This window comes from Condylostylus longicornis, unplaced genomic scaffold (genome assembly GCF_029603195.1).
Source record: "Condylostylus longicornis isolate FDR11 unplaced genomic scaffold, ASM2960319v2 ptg000023l, whole genome shotgun sequence".
Classification (NCBI taxonomy): Eukaryota; Metazoa; Arthropoda; class Insecta; order Diptera; family Dolichopodidae; genus Condylostylus; species Condylostylus longicornis.
Window position 1 is genome coordinate 825,001 of NW_026577992.1, and position 16,970 is coordinate 841,970.

At 23.8% G+C, this 16,970-nt stretch overlaps 1 protein-coding gene across 1 annotated transcript in view; it reads left to right on the forward strand.

Moving 5' to 3' along the window:
• Positions 1-452: 452 nt before the first annotated feature.
• Positions 453-16,970, forward strand: part of LOC129606989 (dynein axonemal heavy chain 10) — a 131,883-nt gene continuing 115,365 nt past the window's right edge. The window contains exons 1-4 of the mRNA XM_055517661.1: positions 453-459; positions 13,973-14,305; positions 15,240-15,290; positions 15,949-16,029. Coding sequence (XP_055373636.1) covers positions 453-459; positions 13,973-14,305; positions 15,240-15,290; positions 15,949-16,029 — 472 coding nt within the window. The remainder of the gene's footprint in view (positions 460-13,972; positions 14,306-15,239; positions 15,291-15,948; positions 16,030-16,970) is intronic.

Genomic DNA, 16,970 nt, shown 5'->3' on the forward strand with positions numbered 1-16,970 from the left:
GCATGGAATTCTAACGAAAATAAATTTAAATAGGGTTATACATTCGCCTTTTTTGATGGTTCATTATAATTATTTCTTAAGAACCAGGCATATTATATTTGGTGTATTTTGGCGTTATAGGACTCGGTAAGGGGAAAATTAGTACGATTTTATCATTTTTAATGCGACTTGATTTTATTGATTAAAATTTAAATTTTTATTAAAAAATTTTGTGATTTTTATTTTTACGATAAACGTTTATCTCTAAAAGTGATTGAGTTATAAAATTTTGTATATTTATTAAAACAAAACACAAAAAATGTAAAGACTACATTTTATAAAAAAAAGAAAAAATTATAAAAAATTGCTTAAATAAATTTTTTAAACTCTTAAACCAAGGCAATTCTGTTTCTGCTGAAGAATTTCTTCTTGAAATGGACAGTAGCTCAAGTAGTCGAGCGTTCGCCTAAAAAATGGCAGGTCAGTGGTTTGAGTTCGAGGAGACATTTTTTTTTATTGCTGCAAATTGTATGAAGGATTTTCCATCAATTACTCTCTTAAAAAATTACTATAATGACAAAGATAAACAACTACACGTTGTATTGGTAATTAGTAACATCACTAACAATTTTTTTTTTCTCGGACCAAATATCAAATTAAAATTATATCTTGTAATTATTTTAATTAATTGAGATTATTCAAAAAATATTCGCACTAATATAATTATGAAAATTTCAAATAAAAGAATATTTTCTTTAATTTAAAGAACTAAAATAATTTTCTAAAATTCTTCTGAATTTAATTACAGTTCCAGACTCTTAATTAAAATTAGTACAAAACATAATTTTCCAAATTTTACTACTTTTTATCCAAAATACCTATACTTATAACGTATAAACTTTAAGATTAAAAGCATTTCATAAACTCTTGATTAATTTTAAGATTTTGATTATCTCAAATGACCAAAATTTAAAACAAAACTATTAACAAAATCAATTGATTAAATTCTGTAGACCCAAACACTGAACAAGTAAAACTTTTAATTAATAAAAAAATATTTTGGGTGCATAAGCAGAAATTAATTTTTATTTTGGCTACGTACACTAAAAGCATCAATATTTTTTTTTATTTCACTAACACATAAAAAATCCACTTATTATTTATAATTTTTTTTCCATTTCAAAACCTATCCGTTTAAATCAACAAAGAAAAAATAAGAGCAAATAAATAAATGAAACCGACAACAACCGAAAATGCAACAAAAAAAATTTTTTAACTTTCGGTTCATTTTTAACTTTTCAATTAACCAATTTCAAGAATTCTCGAAGCATAAATTATCCAAAAATTATTTTTATGTAATTTTTATTTCATCTAATGTTCTGATAATGAAGATTTAATTTGTTAAAAATTTACAAAAATAAACAAAACAAAAAAAAAAATAATACCGAAAGTAACAAGAAAAACGAAATACATAAAAGCTAAATGTGCCATCCTTATTTTCATTACATTCGGAATGTTTTAATTACATTAAAAATCAAAATTAAAAGGATAATAAAAAAAGGATACTTTTTGAACAATTTTTAAAATTCTAAAACAACTGGGTTTTGTGTTTTATTCATTTTTTTTTTCTTTTAAAATTTTTTTCTTTTTCTGATGGTTTCTATAATAAAGTAGAAAAAAAAAACATTTTTGTAGTATGATTGTAAAAGCAAAAATATTGCTTTGTAAAAGAACACGCAAGGAATATTAAAATAACGATTTTTTTTTTCTCTACGTCTCCTTCATACTTAACTATAAAGGCAAATTTCAGTTGTACTTCATTTATTGCGTTACTGTTTGCACGATTAATTGTGACATTCTAATAGTATTTTACGCGGTTAAAGTAATAATTAGGTAAATATTATGGAAGCTAGCAATTAAAGTATTTGTTGAATGCAGTATAAGTTTAACATCGTGTTTCTACTAACACATTACATTTTAAAAGTTAAATGAGAAGAATTTTTTTGATTTTCAAATTAAAAAAAAAAAAAATTGGGCTTAAATTCCATAATTTGAAATTTTCACCAAAAATCTTGCTTTGGATTACATAAACGACAATTATACAAAAAATTTTAAATAATTTGTACAAGCAACTATTATAACTAATATCTTATGCCGGAAAGTGACATGGTAATGAAAAAGAGGATCGCAAAGTTACATAACTTAAGTTAAAACAAAAACTTCAAGAAACGACAACGCAAATGAATGTGGCGGAATTCCATAATCGTGGTGATCTATATTAATAGCTATAAATATTGATTCTTTATATCTTAATTTTGGTAATATTAAGTTATGTGTATGTCTCATTATACGTACAACGAAATGAGTTTAATTTTCTTGTAAATTAGAAAATTTTACAATTTTAGACTTATTCGAATTTTAACTTCACTCCACACTCCATACACTTCAGCTTAATAGCTTCGTCTTCAGCTTAACCAAGTTGATTAGTATGTTGGATCGTGCATTCGTAAAATAATAATATCAATGCGTTGTACCAAAAAATTGCGTTATCATAAATTTTTTGACTGCAACAAAAACATTTTGTATTTTGAGGGCAACACCACAATGTTGAGAAATTCATTTAACCAAGTAATTTTTTTGCATATTCATAAAAAAAAATGTTCATGACTCAAAATTATATACCTATCTAACATGTAGTTAAGATTTTTTATTGTTTATCTATTAATATTTGAAAATTTGTACAGAAATACATACATACCTGTCTGTTTTGGTTTTTCATACAATTTAATAATGGATGAGTTTTAAATTTTTTTGTTTGAAAGTCTATATTAGCTTTTAATTTCAATGTTCTGAAAACAAAAAGAAAAAACTGAATACCAAAGGCACTGCCCTGTTTAGTTAGTTAGTTAATTAGTAACCAGGGCAGTGCCTTAGGTATTTGTTAACTGCCATTTTAATAAAGAATTCATGCGTTTTATTATAAATAATATTGAATAACAAATTTCTTCAATTTTATTATAAATGTTTAGCTGCTAAAGTATATTCAATTAAATTCCAATTTATTTTGTATTTCAATTGGAAAAAAAATATGAAATGGAAAAGATTAATATGAAATATTAAAATATTAATGAAAAAGAAATTCAAAACTCTTTAAAATTTAATTAATTGTAAATTTTTACGATTGCAATGCGCGCGTAAGAGAATAACAGTCTGACGAAATAAAAAAACAAAATAAATATTTCAAATAAACAATTTAATAAAATCAAAAGTAAAATGAAAATGAAAATTTTTACATTTTTTTAAACATCAACGATACAAAAAGGGCTTATTTCATAAATTTATGTAGAAGGAATGCAATCTCTTAAGGCTATATACAAAAAAGGTTTAACATTATTTTTCAAATTCTTTTTCCCTTATTAATTTTTAATTTTTATATTCAAAGTATTGAGAGTGTTATTGATATGATTGCTTCTGTTATTAATTTTTTAAGTTTTCATTTGAAATTTTCAAAAATTAATATTAAATTTTTTCTGTTTACATAATAGTCATTACTTTTAATGAAGTTGTGCAATCAAATAAAATAAAATTATCTTTTTGGAAATTGAAATGAATTAAAAATTTTGAATATTTACAAAATGACTATTTTGAAATTTTTATAAAAAATTCATGATTGAAAGTAACGAATCTAAGCTACGTTCAATATTAAAAAAAATTTCTCTATTAATATATTTAAACTATATGAATTTATTAGATTTTGAAAATTACTTATTATAAGATTTATTCTCTTAAAAATTGAATGATTCTTCGGCTCGTTTATATACTTATATCTATACAGCGTATATAGCGCAAGGACAGCAACAAATTTAGAATTCCTTAAAAATTTTTAACTTTCACTCTTCTAGGAAATCGAGAATCCTTTTAGACGATTTTGTGCATGCTGTACAATGACTTCCATCTTGATGAAGCATCATGCTAATTTTGGAATGAAATTCTGAACTACTCAAACTCCTTAACTAAAAAGAAAGAAAAATATTTTACTAAAATTAAAGAAAATAACATCAAGTTGTTTTATTTTGCTTCTCTTAATATAAGATTTTTATTATTTTAAAATGATTGTTAAATATAATTTTTTTTTTTACAAAATAAAGTTTGCAAAAATTATTTCCTACATAGCATAATAAAAGAAATTTAAAATTAATTGTACTTAATATATTCCACGGCTAAAAAAAAATTCATCATACTCGTATTTCTGTTTCTCATCTGAAGTTTTCAAAAGAAAAGAAATTAAATTTCTTCCCAATAGTTTACCCACTGTTAATTTAAGATTTATATTATATTTTTTCTTGCGGGACTGCTTTCAATCCCAGAGAGCAGTTGCACAACTTCTTTTCAGTTTCTAATGTGAAAACATGTCAATTACAAACGCAGTTTAAGCATAAAAAATTAATGAAAATCTGTATTTTTGGTTTCATTATGAAAAAATTTTGCGTCACTTATAAGACAACTTATTAAAAAGCTTATTTAAGTTATAAGACAACTTATTTAAGTTCGTATTTCGAGTTAAACAACAAGTACATTGATACAATAAGCCAGATTTTATTACAAAAACAAAATACTTATTACAAAATAAAATACAATTTCGAAAAATTAATATGATTTCGTCTTTGGAATAAAGCCGTATAACAGATTTCATAGTGAAAAGAAAAACAAAACGAAAATATTTTTAAAACATTAAAACAACACGCTTTTGTATGTTCCATCTTTCCTTCAATGACCTACAATAAATATAAAAATTCCAAGATCTGAGTTTTACAAAAAAGTATCGGCTGACAATCTTAAATTAAAACGCTTAAATTTCATTAAGTTGAAATTAAAAAAAAAAAAAAAAAACGATATTACATTAAAAATTCTTTTATATTTAAAATGAGAAAAGAAAATTATACCTTCGAGAGATTTTCTATAAATTACTTGAATTGGTTTTTTATCAAGTAAATTTATAATTAAGTTCTTTATTTTGCAGTAAAAGCAACAAGAATAGCAACAATAATAAGAAATTCAAAAGTACGGTATGTGTTTTTAATGAGATTTTTAATCGCAATTATCCTTATAATATAAAAATATACAAAAATCCATTTTTATAGGATCTGTGTACTTTGTTAAAAATATAATTATTTTTTATTCTTTTTATACTTGACACTATATTTCGGACACTTACCGCACTATACATATATATTGAAAAAGGATATTGTGTGTCCTTAAAGCAATAATCTAGACATTTCAAGTATACATTTATGAGTATGTATGTAGGTCATTAGTAAAAATTGTACCTATAAATTTGTATACGTTCGCATTACAGTAGACCGTAAACGATACCCACATATTCACTAACCTTTTGTTTTTATATATAAGTATATGAAAGATCTTGATTTTATTTATTTTTTTTATTATTATTTTATATTACATACTTATTATAACAAATCTTTTTGTTGGTAAAAAAGAAAAGGATGAAATCTTATTATTTCAAAAGAAACTTTTTCACCAAAATTCATAAAAATCGCATAACAACACTATTCCATCTAATAAAATATTATAAAACGTAAAAGAAATTTATTAGATCTTTTCTCTTTGTATGATTTTGACCTTTTATATTAACGTGATAGTTACATAATGAACCTAATTTAGTATGAAATAAGAAAATAAGGTTAACAAGAAATAAAAGAATTTATTGATTGACGATCATAAAAGGACTCATATTTCTTTTTAACATTTTTTATTTTTAGTGTTATAATCAACTAAATATTATTCTATTAATGAACAATTTAAAAGATCTAAATTTTGCAATTTTTTTTTTTATTTCATAAATTATTTTTACTTTAATTAGGTACACGTATGTAGATGTATACGAGTATATATATTCGAAATTTAACACCTATGATTATTTTCAAATCATAAGTGTTAGAGGTATAGTACTTAATTTGAATTATTTTCCCTGTTTCTACTATAAATACAAAATAAGAGTGTTAAATTAAATCAGTTAATTTAGGTAGTAAATAAATATTACAAACTTATAAGATTGATTCAATACATTAATGCCATAAATTATGACTTAACCATTAATTAAACAGATTGTAATCCAATTTCCTATGAGCTAAATCAATCGAACTTTTGTAATTAATAGGTGAATGAAATTCAACTATAGAGCCTAAACTGTACAGAATACTCCATAAAATAATTTTTGTCTAAAGTGTTATCAGCATCTGATATAAATGTATGCATACAGGAAACAGCGTGGACCTGTAAGGTGGTTTAATCTCATGGGCTAATGAATGTGGGACAATTTTATAAAAAAAATCGAATAACCTAACTAAATGAATATTTAGATCTCAAAATCCTAATTGAAAATTTTTTGTTTCGACAAAAAACTTATTGACTTATCGACTTAACTTATTAATACTATTAACCGGTTTGAAAAAAACTAATATGCAATGAAAATTTGAAAAGTAGCTCTTTATTAGTAGCTCTAGTAAAAGGAAGGTGTGTCATTTGAGATATTACTTAAAAAGTTATTGAGAAAATAATTCAAAATTTTTACAAAGTCACCAATTACTAAGAAATTTACAGTATTCAATTTTTTTTTTCATAATATGAAAGATTTTAGGTTGGTTTTCAAATTACCTCTTAATAACTTTTTTTTGTGTGCTTCACTTAATAATGATAATTTCTTCACTTAATAAACAATAATGTTATCATGAAAGCTGTCTACCATAAATTGGAAGTACTACACGACACTATGTAAATTTAAGGCGTACAATGGATTAATTGTGTTTTTTGCACAAAAGCTAAATAATTGAACTATCTGCAAAGTTTTAATATTAACGAAAAAAAAACATAATACATTCCCTGTACATAAAATTAAGTATTAGATTTGACCTAATTCTGCATTAAAATATACAAATACAGTGTAGCTTTGTGCTAGTAGAATTATTAAATTCATTAAATACCTACCGCATAATAAAAATAATAACCGATAAATTAACAACTCAGCAAGTCTAGACCTTAAGTTTTAATAATAGATACTAAAAATTATAACTACTTTTAAGGTATTTTTGAAAATATTTCTTTGAATGCTTTTTATATTAGGTTCATACAAATGAAAAAAATATTTAACACAAAAAAACAAAGCATTTTAAAAGTAAAAACTTTTCATCAAAAATTCTTTTATGTAGTCAGAAAAAAAAAGCACGAAAATGTAAAAAATACGGGAAGAACGAGAACATGGCGTAATTTTAAAAATTCCTTATTTTATTTTTTTCCTATTTTTTTTATAATTTTCTTCCTATTTTTCGTTTTCTTTCTCTTTTTCTAATGTATCTACTACTACTTCTATTTTATTCCGTACATCCTTTATTTTTCTACTTTTTATTTAATTTTTTCATATAATTTCATTTTACACTTTGTTTTTTTTTTAAATACAATACAAAGAAAAGGTAAAACAAAAAAAAGGGAATAAGTAAAAGCTTAAAAAATAATCAAAAAGTTTAGAGGTGAAAATCGTTTGAGTTGTTATTCGTTTTCCTTTTTTTTTTTGTTTTTCTTTAAAAACAAAGAGAAGTTAGTAATGAAATGAGATAAAAGAGTATATAAAAAAAGTATAAAAGAAAGTTTTTTAGATTTTTCATTATACATGCATATACTTTGTTTTTTCTGTTATTTTGAGAAGAAAAATGGGGTGAGAATCAACAGACTAAAAGCCGCCAAAAATAATTATATCGCAATCGAAATTGTTAATAATAATTAGGAAAAGAATTAAAAAATCGTCTAGAACTGATGAAATCATTTACATTTTATCAACGTATTGGTTATTATAATTTTAAATTTCGGAATATGCTACTATCCTAAATAATATTTATTTGATATTTATTATAAGTTGCAATGAATAAAGGTAAAATTTCCAAATGCATAATGAAATTGCATAAATTATTGAATATTAAATTTTCTAGGCCTATGAATTTAATTGATTAAATCGATTTTTTACAAACCCTATTTATAATATAGGTAAATAGATGTTATTGGTTATAATATAAAATACTTAAGCTTAAAAAATTGTAAAATTAAAAATATTTGATCAGTTTTAATGATATTATAAAAATGCCTTTAGATTGCCTTTAGATTCAATGACAATTGACAATTAATAATTTATCAAGCAAAATTTTTTAATAATAATTTTTTTCCGAAAACTTAAGATAACGAATTAAGGAAGCAAATGTACTAAAAATGTCGAAATTGAAAATGCAAGACAAAAGAGACGAAATTTAAAAAATGAATTCAAAAATTTTTTTCGAATTTTTCTTTGAAACAAAAAATTTAAATAATATGTATACAAATATAATGTACGTATGTACGTATGTATACTTTGTTGTGTTACTTAATATAAACAAAGTACAAAAAAGAAACTCCAAAAAAGTAGGTAGATTTTGAAAATTGAAAAGTTAGTTAATGTTCATTTATATTTTCTATTTTTTTTTTTTATTTTGTTAACTAACCTTCTTTTTACTTATTCTAAAATTCAGTATAGAAAATACAAATAAAAAGAAAATAATATAATAAACAAAATACATAGGATTATTACATTTTTATTCTAAATAGAGCCCCGACTCTTATTATTAGAGGAGACAAAACTTTGTTTTTTTAAAATTTAATAAATGAAGATGATGATTATGATTGTGATGCTGATGTTTAAGTTTTCATTTTTCAAAGATTTGATTTTTGATTTTGGAATAGGAAGATTTCTGCTTTTTTCTTTTATTTTCCTCCTTCTATTGTTCGCTTTATAGGCGTATGTAGATCAATATAATATGTAGTATAAAATTCCAACAAAATAACTTAGTTAATTTTAGTAAATTACCACTTATTTTCATTTTTATTAAGCGAATTTGAATTTGAATAATTTTCAAATATTTTATGATATCTAAAATTGTAACAAAACAATTGGCCTTGGTATTTAACTTTGCAAAAAAAATATTTAATAATTTAATTAACTTAGATATTTTAAATTTTAACAAGAAAAGGAAACGATCCCGATTTTTGTATAAAAATAATTTATATTTTAATTGACACAAAAATTAATTAATTAAATCTACTTTTAACTTACTCTACTTTTCTTTACTTAATTCTACTTTATTTAAAATTAAAATATAGAAAATATTTCAAATATTAATAACGCAAGTTTTAGTTCTAATTGAAATTGAGGTATCTATTGGATTTGTATTGAACTATTATCCTATAAATTTTCGATTTAGCTCCCCTACTAAATTTCTTATTAACATCAAATTGATTTTAAAATATTGATTTTAAAAAGATTCTTTTATACCTTCAGTAGGAATAATTCAGCAGAAATAATTCAGTAGTAATACAGTTTAAACAAAAAAAACCTTAATAATAAACCTCAATGGTTTTTTCAAATATACGTATTCAAAAATATTTTTAATACAGGTTATTATTATATGTAGTGGCGGATTCTATAATTTCCTGGTGATCACAAAAAATACTTAAGATTGCTCTATGTCTTCTGGTTTAGCCAGAAAACGCGTTTAAAATTTTCAAATGGATTTTTTCAAATATCTCCAAAAATATTTTTGTTGCAGCTTAATATTGTAATAACATTATTGTTTTGTAGCTTTTTTACATATTTTTACATAAAACACATACAGCTACGATAAGAACACACATACATTTTATACCAGCACAATCTATATGTTACACGTGGAATAATTTTTAATTTTTCTTTTTTCATTTTGTGTAATTTAACATTGTTAATGTAAATTTTAATTTGGAAAGCATGTCAAAAAGAATAAATGTTCTTCTCTATCTTATCTACCTATTATAAATCATATTATATAAAATACTAACACATTGTTAATTGACTTTGTTCAAGTAGACACGCTTCTCACATAATGTATGATTTTGAATGGATTTTTACTTATTTAGCTTCAACCAACAAACCAAATCTAAAAGAATTTGTAATAATCCAAAATACCTACGAGTAAATAATTTCTGTAAACATCTGTTAAAAATTAATTTTTATTATCAATATCAGAATTATTGAACAAAATTATTATAATGGTTGAAAAAAAAATTTATTGCCATATATATAATGTATGCAACTACTTCATCATACACCGACGATTCTGTGTGGCTTGTATAAAGATACATTCCTACGCACTAGCCAAGCATCTATAATTATACACATACATACATATATGTATATTTGAACTAATTTTGCTTCAAAATAATCGTTTACAGACAAGAGGCTGCAAATATTTGAAAATTTTAAATCATTTTATTTTGTTCATGAGCATCAGGGCGGGTCAGTAGAAAGTTTTCAATTTAAAAATAAAATATAACGTACTTGTCAATTTATTTCATATTGCGAAAAACACCTTATTACGTACACCTACCAACTTACCCAACTTACATTTACCTTATTTTACTGCTAAGTTGTTAAGAATTTTGTCATTAATTTTCTTTAATAGCGATGGTGAAGGTTAATAATGTAAAAAGTAGCAAATTTGAAATTTTACAGGGTACCGTTTTGAAAGTGTGCAAATTTGCGAAGAAAAGCCAGTTAATAAGAATGACTTTGTTTTTTTCTAATTAAACCACTTAAATAAGTTTATGACTTCAAATAAGTTGTTTTGATAAAATTTTAAATTTTGCACAAAAATTCGTTTGCTTAGTATAAAATGGCTAACAGTGTTAAAATCACTCATGCCAACTGAAGCACTTAACATGTTTCATCACAATTTTTCTAATATGAACATTCTTGAAATGAGCCTTTTTGCTACTTCGACCTTCCACTTAATTTACTTGAACAACATTGATTATGCGTACGGTACTGGCAGCTATGTCACGTGAAGAGGACCGTTTGGAATTAGTATTGGTGTTAAAAAAATTTGATACTTAGCACATCTTTCCACTGCACTAACGATATTTTAGTGCAACCGGGTAAATAATAAAAATTTGTACAGAATTGTATTAAAATTATTGCTTATCTATATTAAAGAAGGTTTTTTTTTCGAAATATTTTAAAAGCTGTATCCGAGATTTTTTCTTTCTTGACTCAACTTATTCAAAATATCATTTTAATAAGTATAACATTATCGTCACTCATGCGAGACATAATAATCATAAATTTTAACTTTTTGTTTTTCTTCATTTTTTTTTTTTGATCTTATCAACGGTAATGAACATCGTTTTACAACTTTTCAGTATCATTTAATCTTTGAAAAAGTTAAGAAAAATAAATGATTTTCTTTTATTTTTTGCTTTTAACTCTTGTTTTTTTATACCATACCATTGCAAAAAAATTTTAACAATTTTCAACTTTACTTCTATTCACACACATACAATTTATATGTACACATGGATATTTACATACATACATACATTAATGTATATTTTTTTGAATTGTATTTTTTAAAAGTTCTAAAATATACAGAATATAGAAAGATTTTGGAAAGCTTATGTACCTACATAATATAAACACAATGAGAACTTTACAACGTTAATACATACTTAAATATACTTACATATTATTAAGAATATTCACGTTAGTTTTATTTTATATCATAATTTACAAAACAGTTTTTGATAATTTAGAAAAATACAATCATTATTATTTCCTGTTTATTTGATTGACATAAGTCTACATATATTATGTATATTGAACATACGTTACATATAATGTGTCTGTGTACCTAAACCTAGATTAACATTTTCGTTTTTAAATCTATTCTTTTTCGTTGAAAATCTAATTTTTTAGACTAATAAAGTTGGGTCAAACCAATGGTTTGTATTGTAGCACTTTTCCCTTAAACAAGTGAAAATACTGGTTTTAAATACATTCTATGTATACCTAGCACACTATTAAAATTATTTTCATTCATTAACGAAACTATTTTTAGGATTGCATATATTTAGGATGAACGATTTATGCAGTCTTTGAAATAGAGCAAAAATTAATATAAAGAGCGGTTGAAAAAACTTGCGGTTTCGGAAATATAAAGCGTCAAAAATTCAAATTTTACAAATTTCAAGAGGCGATAACTTGAGAGAGGGTGGAGATGGAAAAAAATTGTAACGAAATGAAGTATTTATTAGTGTCTTAAAACTGCTGAAACAACCGGGAATCTAGAAGAAAAACGACATGAAAAATTTGGGAAAAACGGATTTTAGATAACGGTAAATTTGAACTGTCATTTTGTTTTTTTTAAGTTTAACTATGGTATGCCACGATAGGAGACGCAAGCCACTGCCTTTCTACATTTGCAAAATTTCAAAAATGCTTATGGTTTCATTGCAACAAATAGTTAAAAAAGGCCATTTTTAGGGTTTTGAGGGGGTATAACTTCTAGAGGAGGTAAGGCAGGTAAACATTTTGTTCCACGGAAATAAGTTTCTGGTAAAGATCTATGTACATATTTCACCTTTCTATCTTCAAGGGTGTAGAAGTTTTGTAAACAGACACACGGACATACGGACGGACGGACAGAGTGAAACTAATAAGCACTTTTTTTTAAAAAATTTTTTGGAAAAGTGCTAAAAACGATATTCGAGGACATTTCAGTTGATTTTTAATCATACAAGTAAGTCTGTATCATATAAGGCATTGTTTTGTAAAAACGAGTCGGTGAATACTACCATACTAGTTCAAGCAGGCTAAGTAAATTTTTACAATTTACTTATTTTATTCTAAAGAAACATTTCGAAATCTCCAAAATCCAGATAAATTAATTTGAAAAACATCTAGTGTTCCTCTTTTAGATATGTACGTACATATGTACTTACCTATGTAATGTATGTATATGCATCAAAAATTATTTATGATACGGAAATAAAATAAAGATAATAAGCAAAAATAGACAATAATTATGTCTAGCTCATAGAACTTTTGCTTCCATATTTTTCATATTTATATTTAAATAAATACCTACATAAATACCCGGCATAACAGTGACGGTAAGTACATTTCCATGCAAAAGTACATGCCTATGCCTAATTTAAAAGTTGTGTAGGCAGGTACCTAACTATTTAACTTCCCCTTTATTCTTGCAATATATTACCAAGCGAATTATTTTTTTTGTATTAGAAAATTAAAATTATTTGTATTAGTTTTGCTTTTATTTTTGTTAACTAAACTGGGCAAATAAACTTCACGAAAATTTTAAGTTGAATAATTCTTTTGATTGAAGTTAAATATTTTTTTGAATTCTTAAAGAATTCCTTAAAACTACGAAAACCAATTTTGAAAAGTAAGTAGTACTTACTTTAATTTATTAAAACAACCTTAGGTAAAAAAAAATATTTTATTTTATTTATTCCAACATTCCATTCCGATATTATGTTTACGTATTAGAAAGGTAATGAAATCACTTGTTACGAGTACCACGTGTACAATACAGAAAATAAAATTTATATGTGTATACTCGTATGTCTATATTTCTCGCTAGGATACTAGTTTCCATGGAATTTAATAGAAATCCCTCACAAGCATAATAATACTTTTGTTCATAAATTTTATTTTTAAAATGAACAAAATGTTTTTCTTAAATAAAGTACGGAAAAAAAATTTACTTTGGAAAAGTTTTTAATTAATAAATTAATAAACAAAGAATTCTTTTTCTAAAATTTCAAAAAATTGATTAAAAATATTTTTTAATTTGAAAAATAATTGAAGCAATTCGTAGTTGGAATTTATTTGTAGAAATAAAAACGCAGATCAAGCAATTCTATATTTTACAGCTGTAGTAAGATTGTAATACAAACATTAAATATTTATGTATGAATGTGTGTGCATTCTTTCTATATACCCACATACACATAATAAAATGTACAAGAATTTTATGAAAATCTGAATAAAATCCATTCAACAAATTAAAAATTAAAAAGGGAACAAATCTAAACTATTGAAAACTTAATTTTTAAAAATTTTCAGAAAAAAAAAAACAAAATCGACCATTAGAGGAAAACAATAAAAACCACTCTTTAGAATTGGAAACTCAAATACTGTCGCAAAATAACAATAGAATTTCAATTCAAATTATGGACGATTTTAGAATTATGTGGTTAAAACATATCCTATCAAATATGACTGGAGTTTTTGATTTAAATTATACAAATGCTGTTTTTGATGAAAACGTTGATGCATTTGTACGATTTCTGGATGTAGATTACAAAAGAATACAAGATATTGATTGTGCTGTACTATACGCATGGAGAACATTTTATGATAAATGGATTGAAAAGGAAATAACAGTATTGGAAGAAGGTATATGTACATATATATTATGTACACATTGTGTATTCAATTTGAATTGAAGCTAATCTGACTTGTTTATTTTTTTTTGCTTTGGTTAATCGCAACTACACCATTAAGTACTCGTATGTATGTATGTAGATTAGTTTTTCATTGCCTTATATTATTGAAAATTAACTTCAGCCGGGATTGCGAAATTCTATGGATTTTTTTTTACTTCAAATAACATTTTTTTAATATTAAATAAATAAATTGGCGAAAATCAGATTCATGTTAAGAACGCTCAATGAATTTTCGAGATTGAGGACTCAGGTTATAAAGAATGAGGCGTAAAACAATGATTATATTAAAATTAATTTAAAATTCAGTCAGAAATTACAAGACGCTTTAGTTCCAATAAACAACGTACATATTAAATTTCAGAATTTTGCCCTTGTCTGAAATTTGATTGAAATTTAAGGAAAAATTTTAAAGTTACAAGACTTTACATTTATCGTTTCAAATAATTGTAGTTTCTGGCTTTATCATAATAATAGCTTTAACTTTTATTGTTATTTTGCCTGCGTCGATTTTTTTTTATTTCCTTACAATATTGTTGCTATGGAGAATTTTTTTGTTTATTTCTTGTACTCTGTAAACATTTTTTTGATAGAGGTAAACAATGAAATTTTAAACTTTACTAATAAAAATTTATTGCAAAACTATTATTTTAGATCTTTTCAAAAATATAACTTCACATTTTATTATTATTTAGGAAGCTACATATTTTACAAATTATTTTCATACATACATACATACATAGGTATCTTATAAAAATTTAAATAAATTTTAGTAAAGGCAGTTGTAAAATTTTGGTTAAAAATTTTACCAATTTCATATAAAACGCCTTTTGAAAAAGAAACAAAAAAATAACTTATTAATCAAATTATTAACATTTTTATTTTAGTGCCTCCACCACCGCCCCCACCCAAGGAAAAAAAGGGTAAAAAAGGAAAAGGTAATTTTATACTAAAATTAATTAAAAATTTTGAAAATATTTTGAAATTCATGATTATTACTAATAAAATTTTTAAAGCAGAACTGATTAAATTTTGTTTTATAAGAGGAAAATATAAGATTTTTAATAGAACAAGGAAAGTTCCAGAAATTTTATACTTTCTTTTGTTTTCACAATCATGAATTTTTTCGCACTATGATTTGATTGTAGTTTTACGGAAGTTTAATGGAATAATCACATTGTTAATTTTCTTAGTTCTTGTCGATATTTTATATTCAGAAAGTTTCATTAAATTCAAAGAACTTTTATTAAAATTCTAGTTAAATAGTTTTGAATTTAACTTAATTTACTTTTTTATTAAATACAAGTGCGGCACTTATTCGGGATTGTGATATAAAAAAGCCTTTAATAAAAAATACAACTCTTAAAAAAATCATTTGTCCCAGACCTATTGTTGTTAATTTTTGCCTTTTTTCTAATGATTGAAAGAGATTTTAAAAAAATCTCATTATGTTTTTTCTCAATTATTTTAAAAACTCTTATTGAAGGCTTTTCAATTATGGATTTTGCATTCATAAATTTTTTTTACATTGTTACAAAATAAATTCAACATGATTTTTAAATTTGTGTTTGATCTTTATTTATTTGTATATTGTAGATAAGAAGAAGGGAGGAGGTGGTGAACCACCAGCTGAAGCAACTGCTATAACATCAGATGGAGAATCAGGAGATGATGCAAGTAAGATAAATTGAATACTCGTATTTATGTAAGACAGGTTAATGTGTATAGACAGTAGATTTATATATCATGTAATCTTGATTTAATTTTAAATTTACTTGGTTATTTAGCCGATCTATATCGTTTTAATTTCAAATTAAGAATAAAAATTCCAAAATGAGGATAGCAATATCTTCAATGTAGAATAGTAAACTTCAATATTAAAATTTTTATTTAAACAATCACTAGAATTATTTTTTTAATTTTTATTTTAGCTATTCTCATTATCATTGAACTTTACTATTCTCATTTTAAAACTAAAATGACATAATTTTGTAATAAGAAATTAATTTTCGACATTTCTCATTTACAGAACAAATATTCGATTAAATTGGTTATTCAAAAAAAGTAGCTTATTAATTTTAACAATTATTATTAATTTTAAGTAATAAGAAACTCGATTATTTCGCGTTATAATGCATAAATTTGTAGTACTCGTATTTCTATTGTATATTTTGTGAGGCAGCACTGTTGCCTCGGAATTTTTAAAATATCTACATAATGAAATTGCATTACGATTTTAATAAAATCTTCGAATGATTGCCATAATGAATTTTTTACTAATTTCGTAATTCCGTTAAACATAGATAAATAAAGGTCTTTAAATTAGGTAGTAATATATTTTCTCATAGATAGAGACACTGAAAGCATTTTTATCTATTTCATTAAAGTTTTAAATAAAAATCCGGAATTTGTTGTTCAATTTCTACATTTTATTATTGACATTTATTTAACATTTTTATTTAAAATTTTATTTACAATATATTTTTATTATTTAAAAATTTATCGATTTCTATAAAAAAATATTTTTATCGTGAACAACAGCTGTACACACCTACATAAATGCATACATGATAACTACATAATTGAATAAGAATAGTTTTTGCTCTTAAATTTTTTTA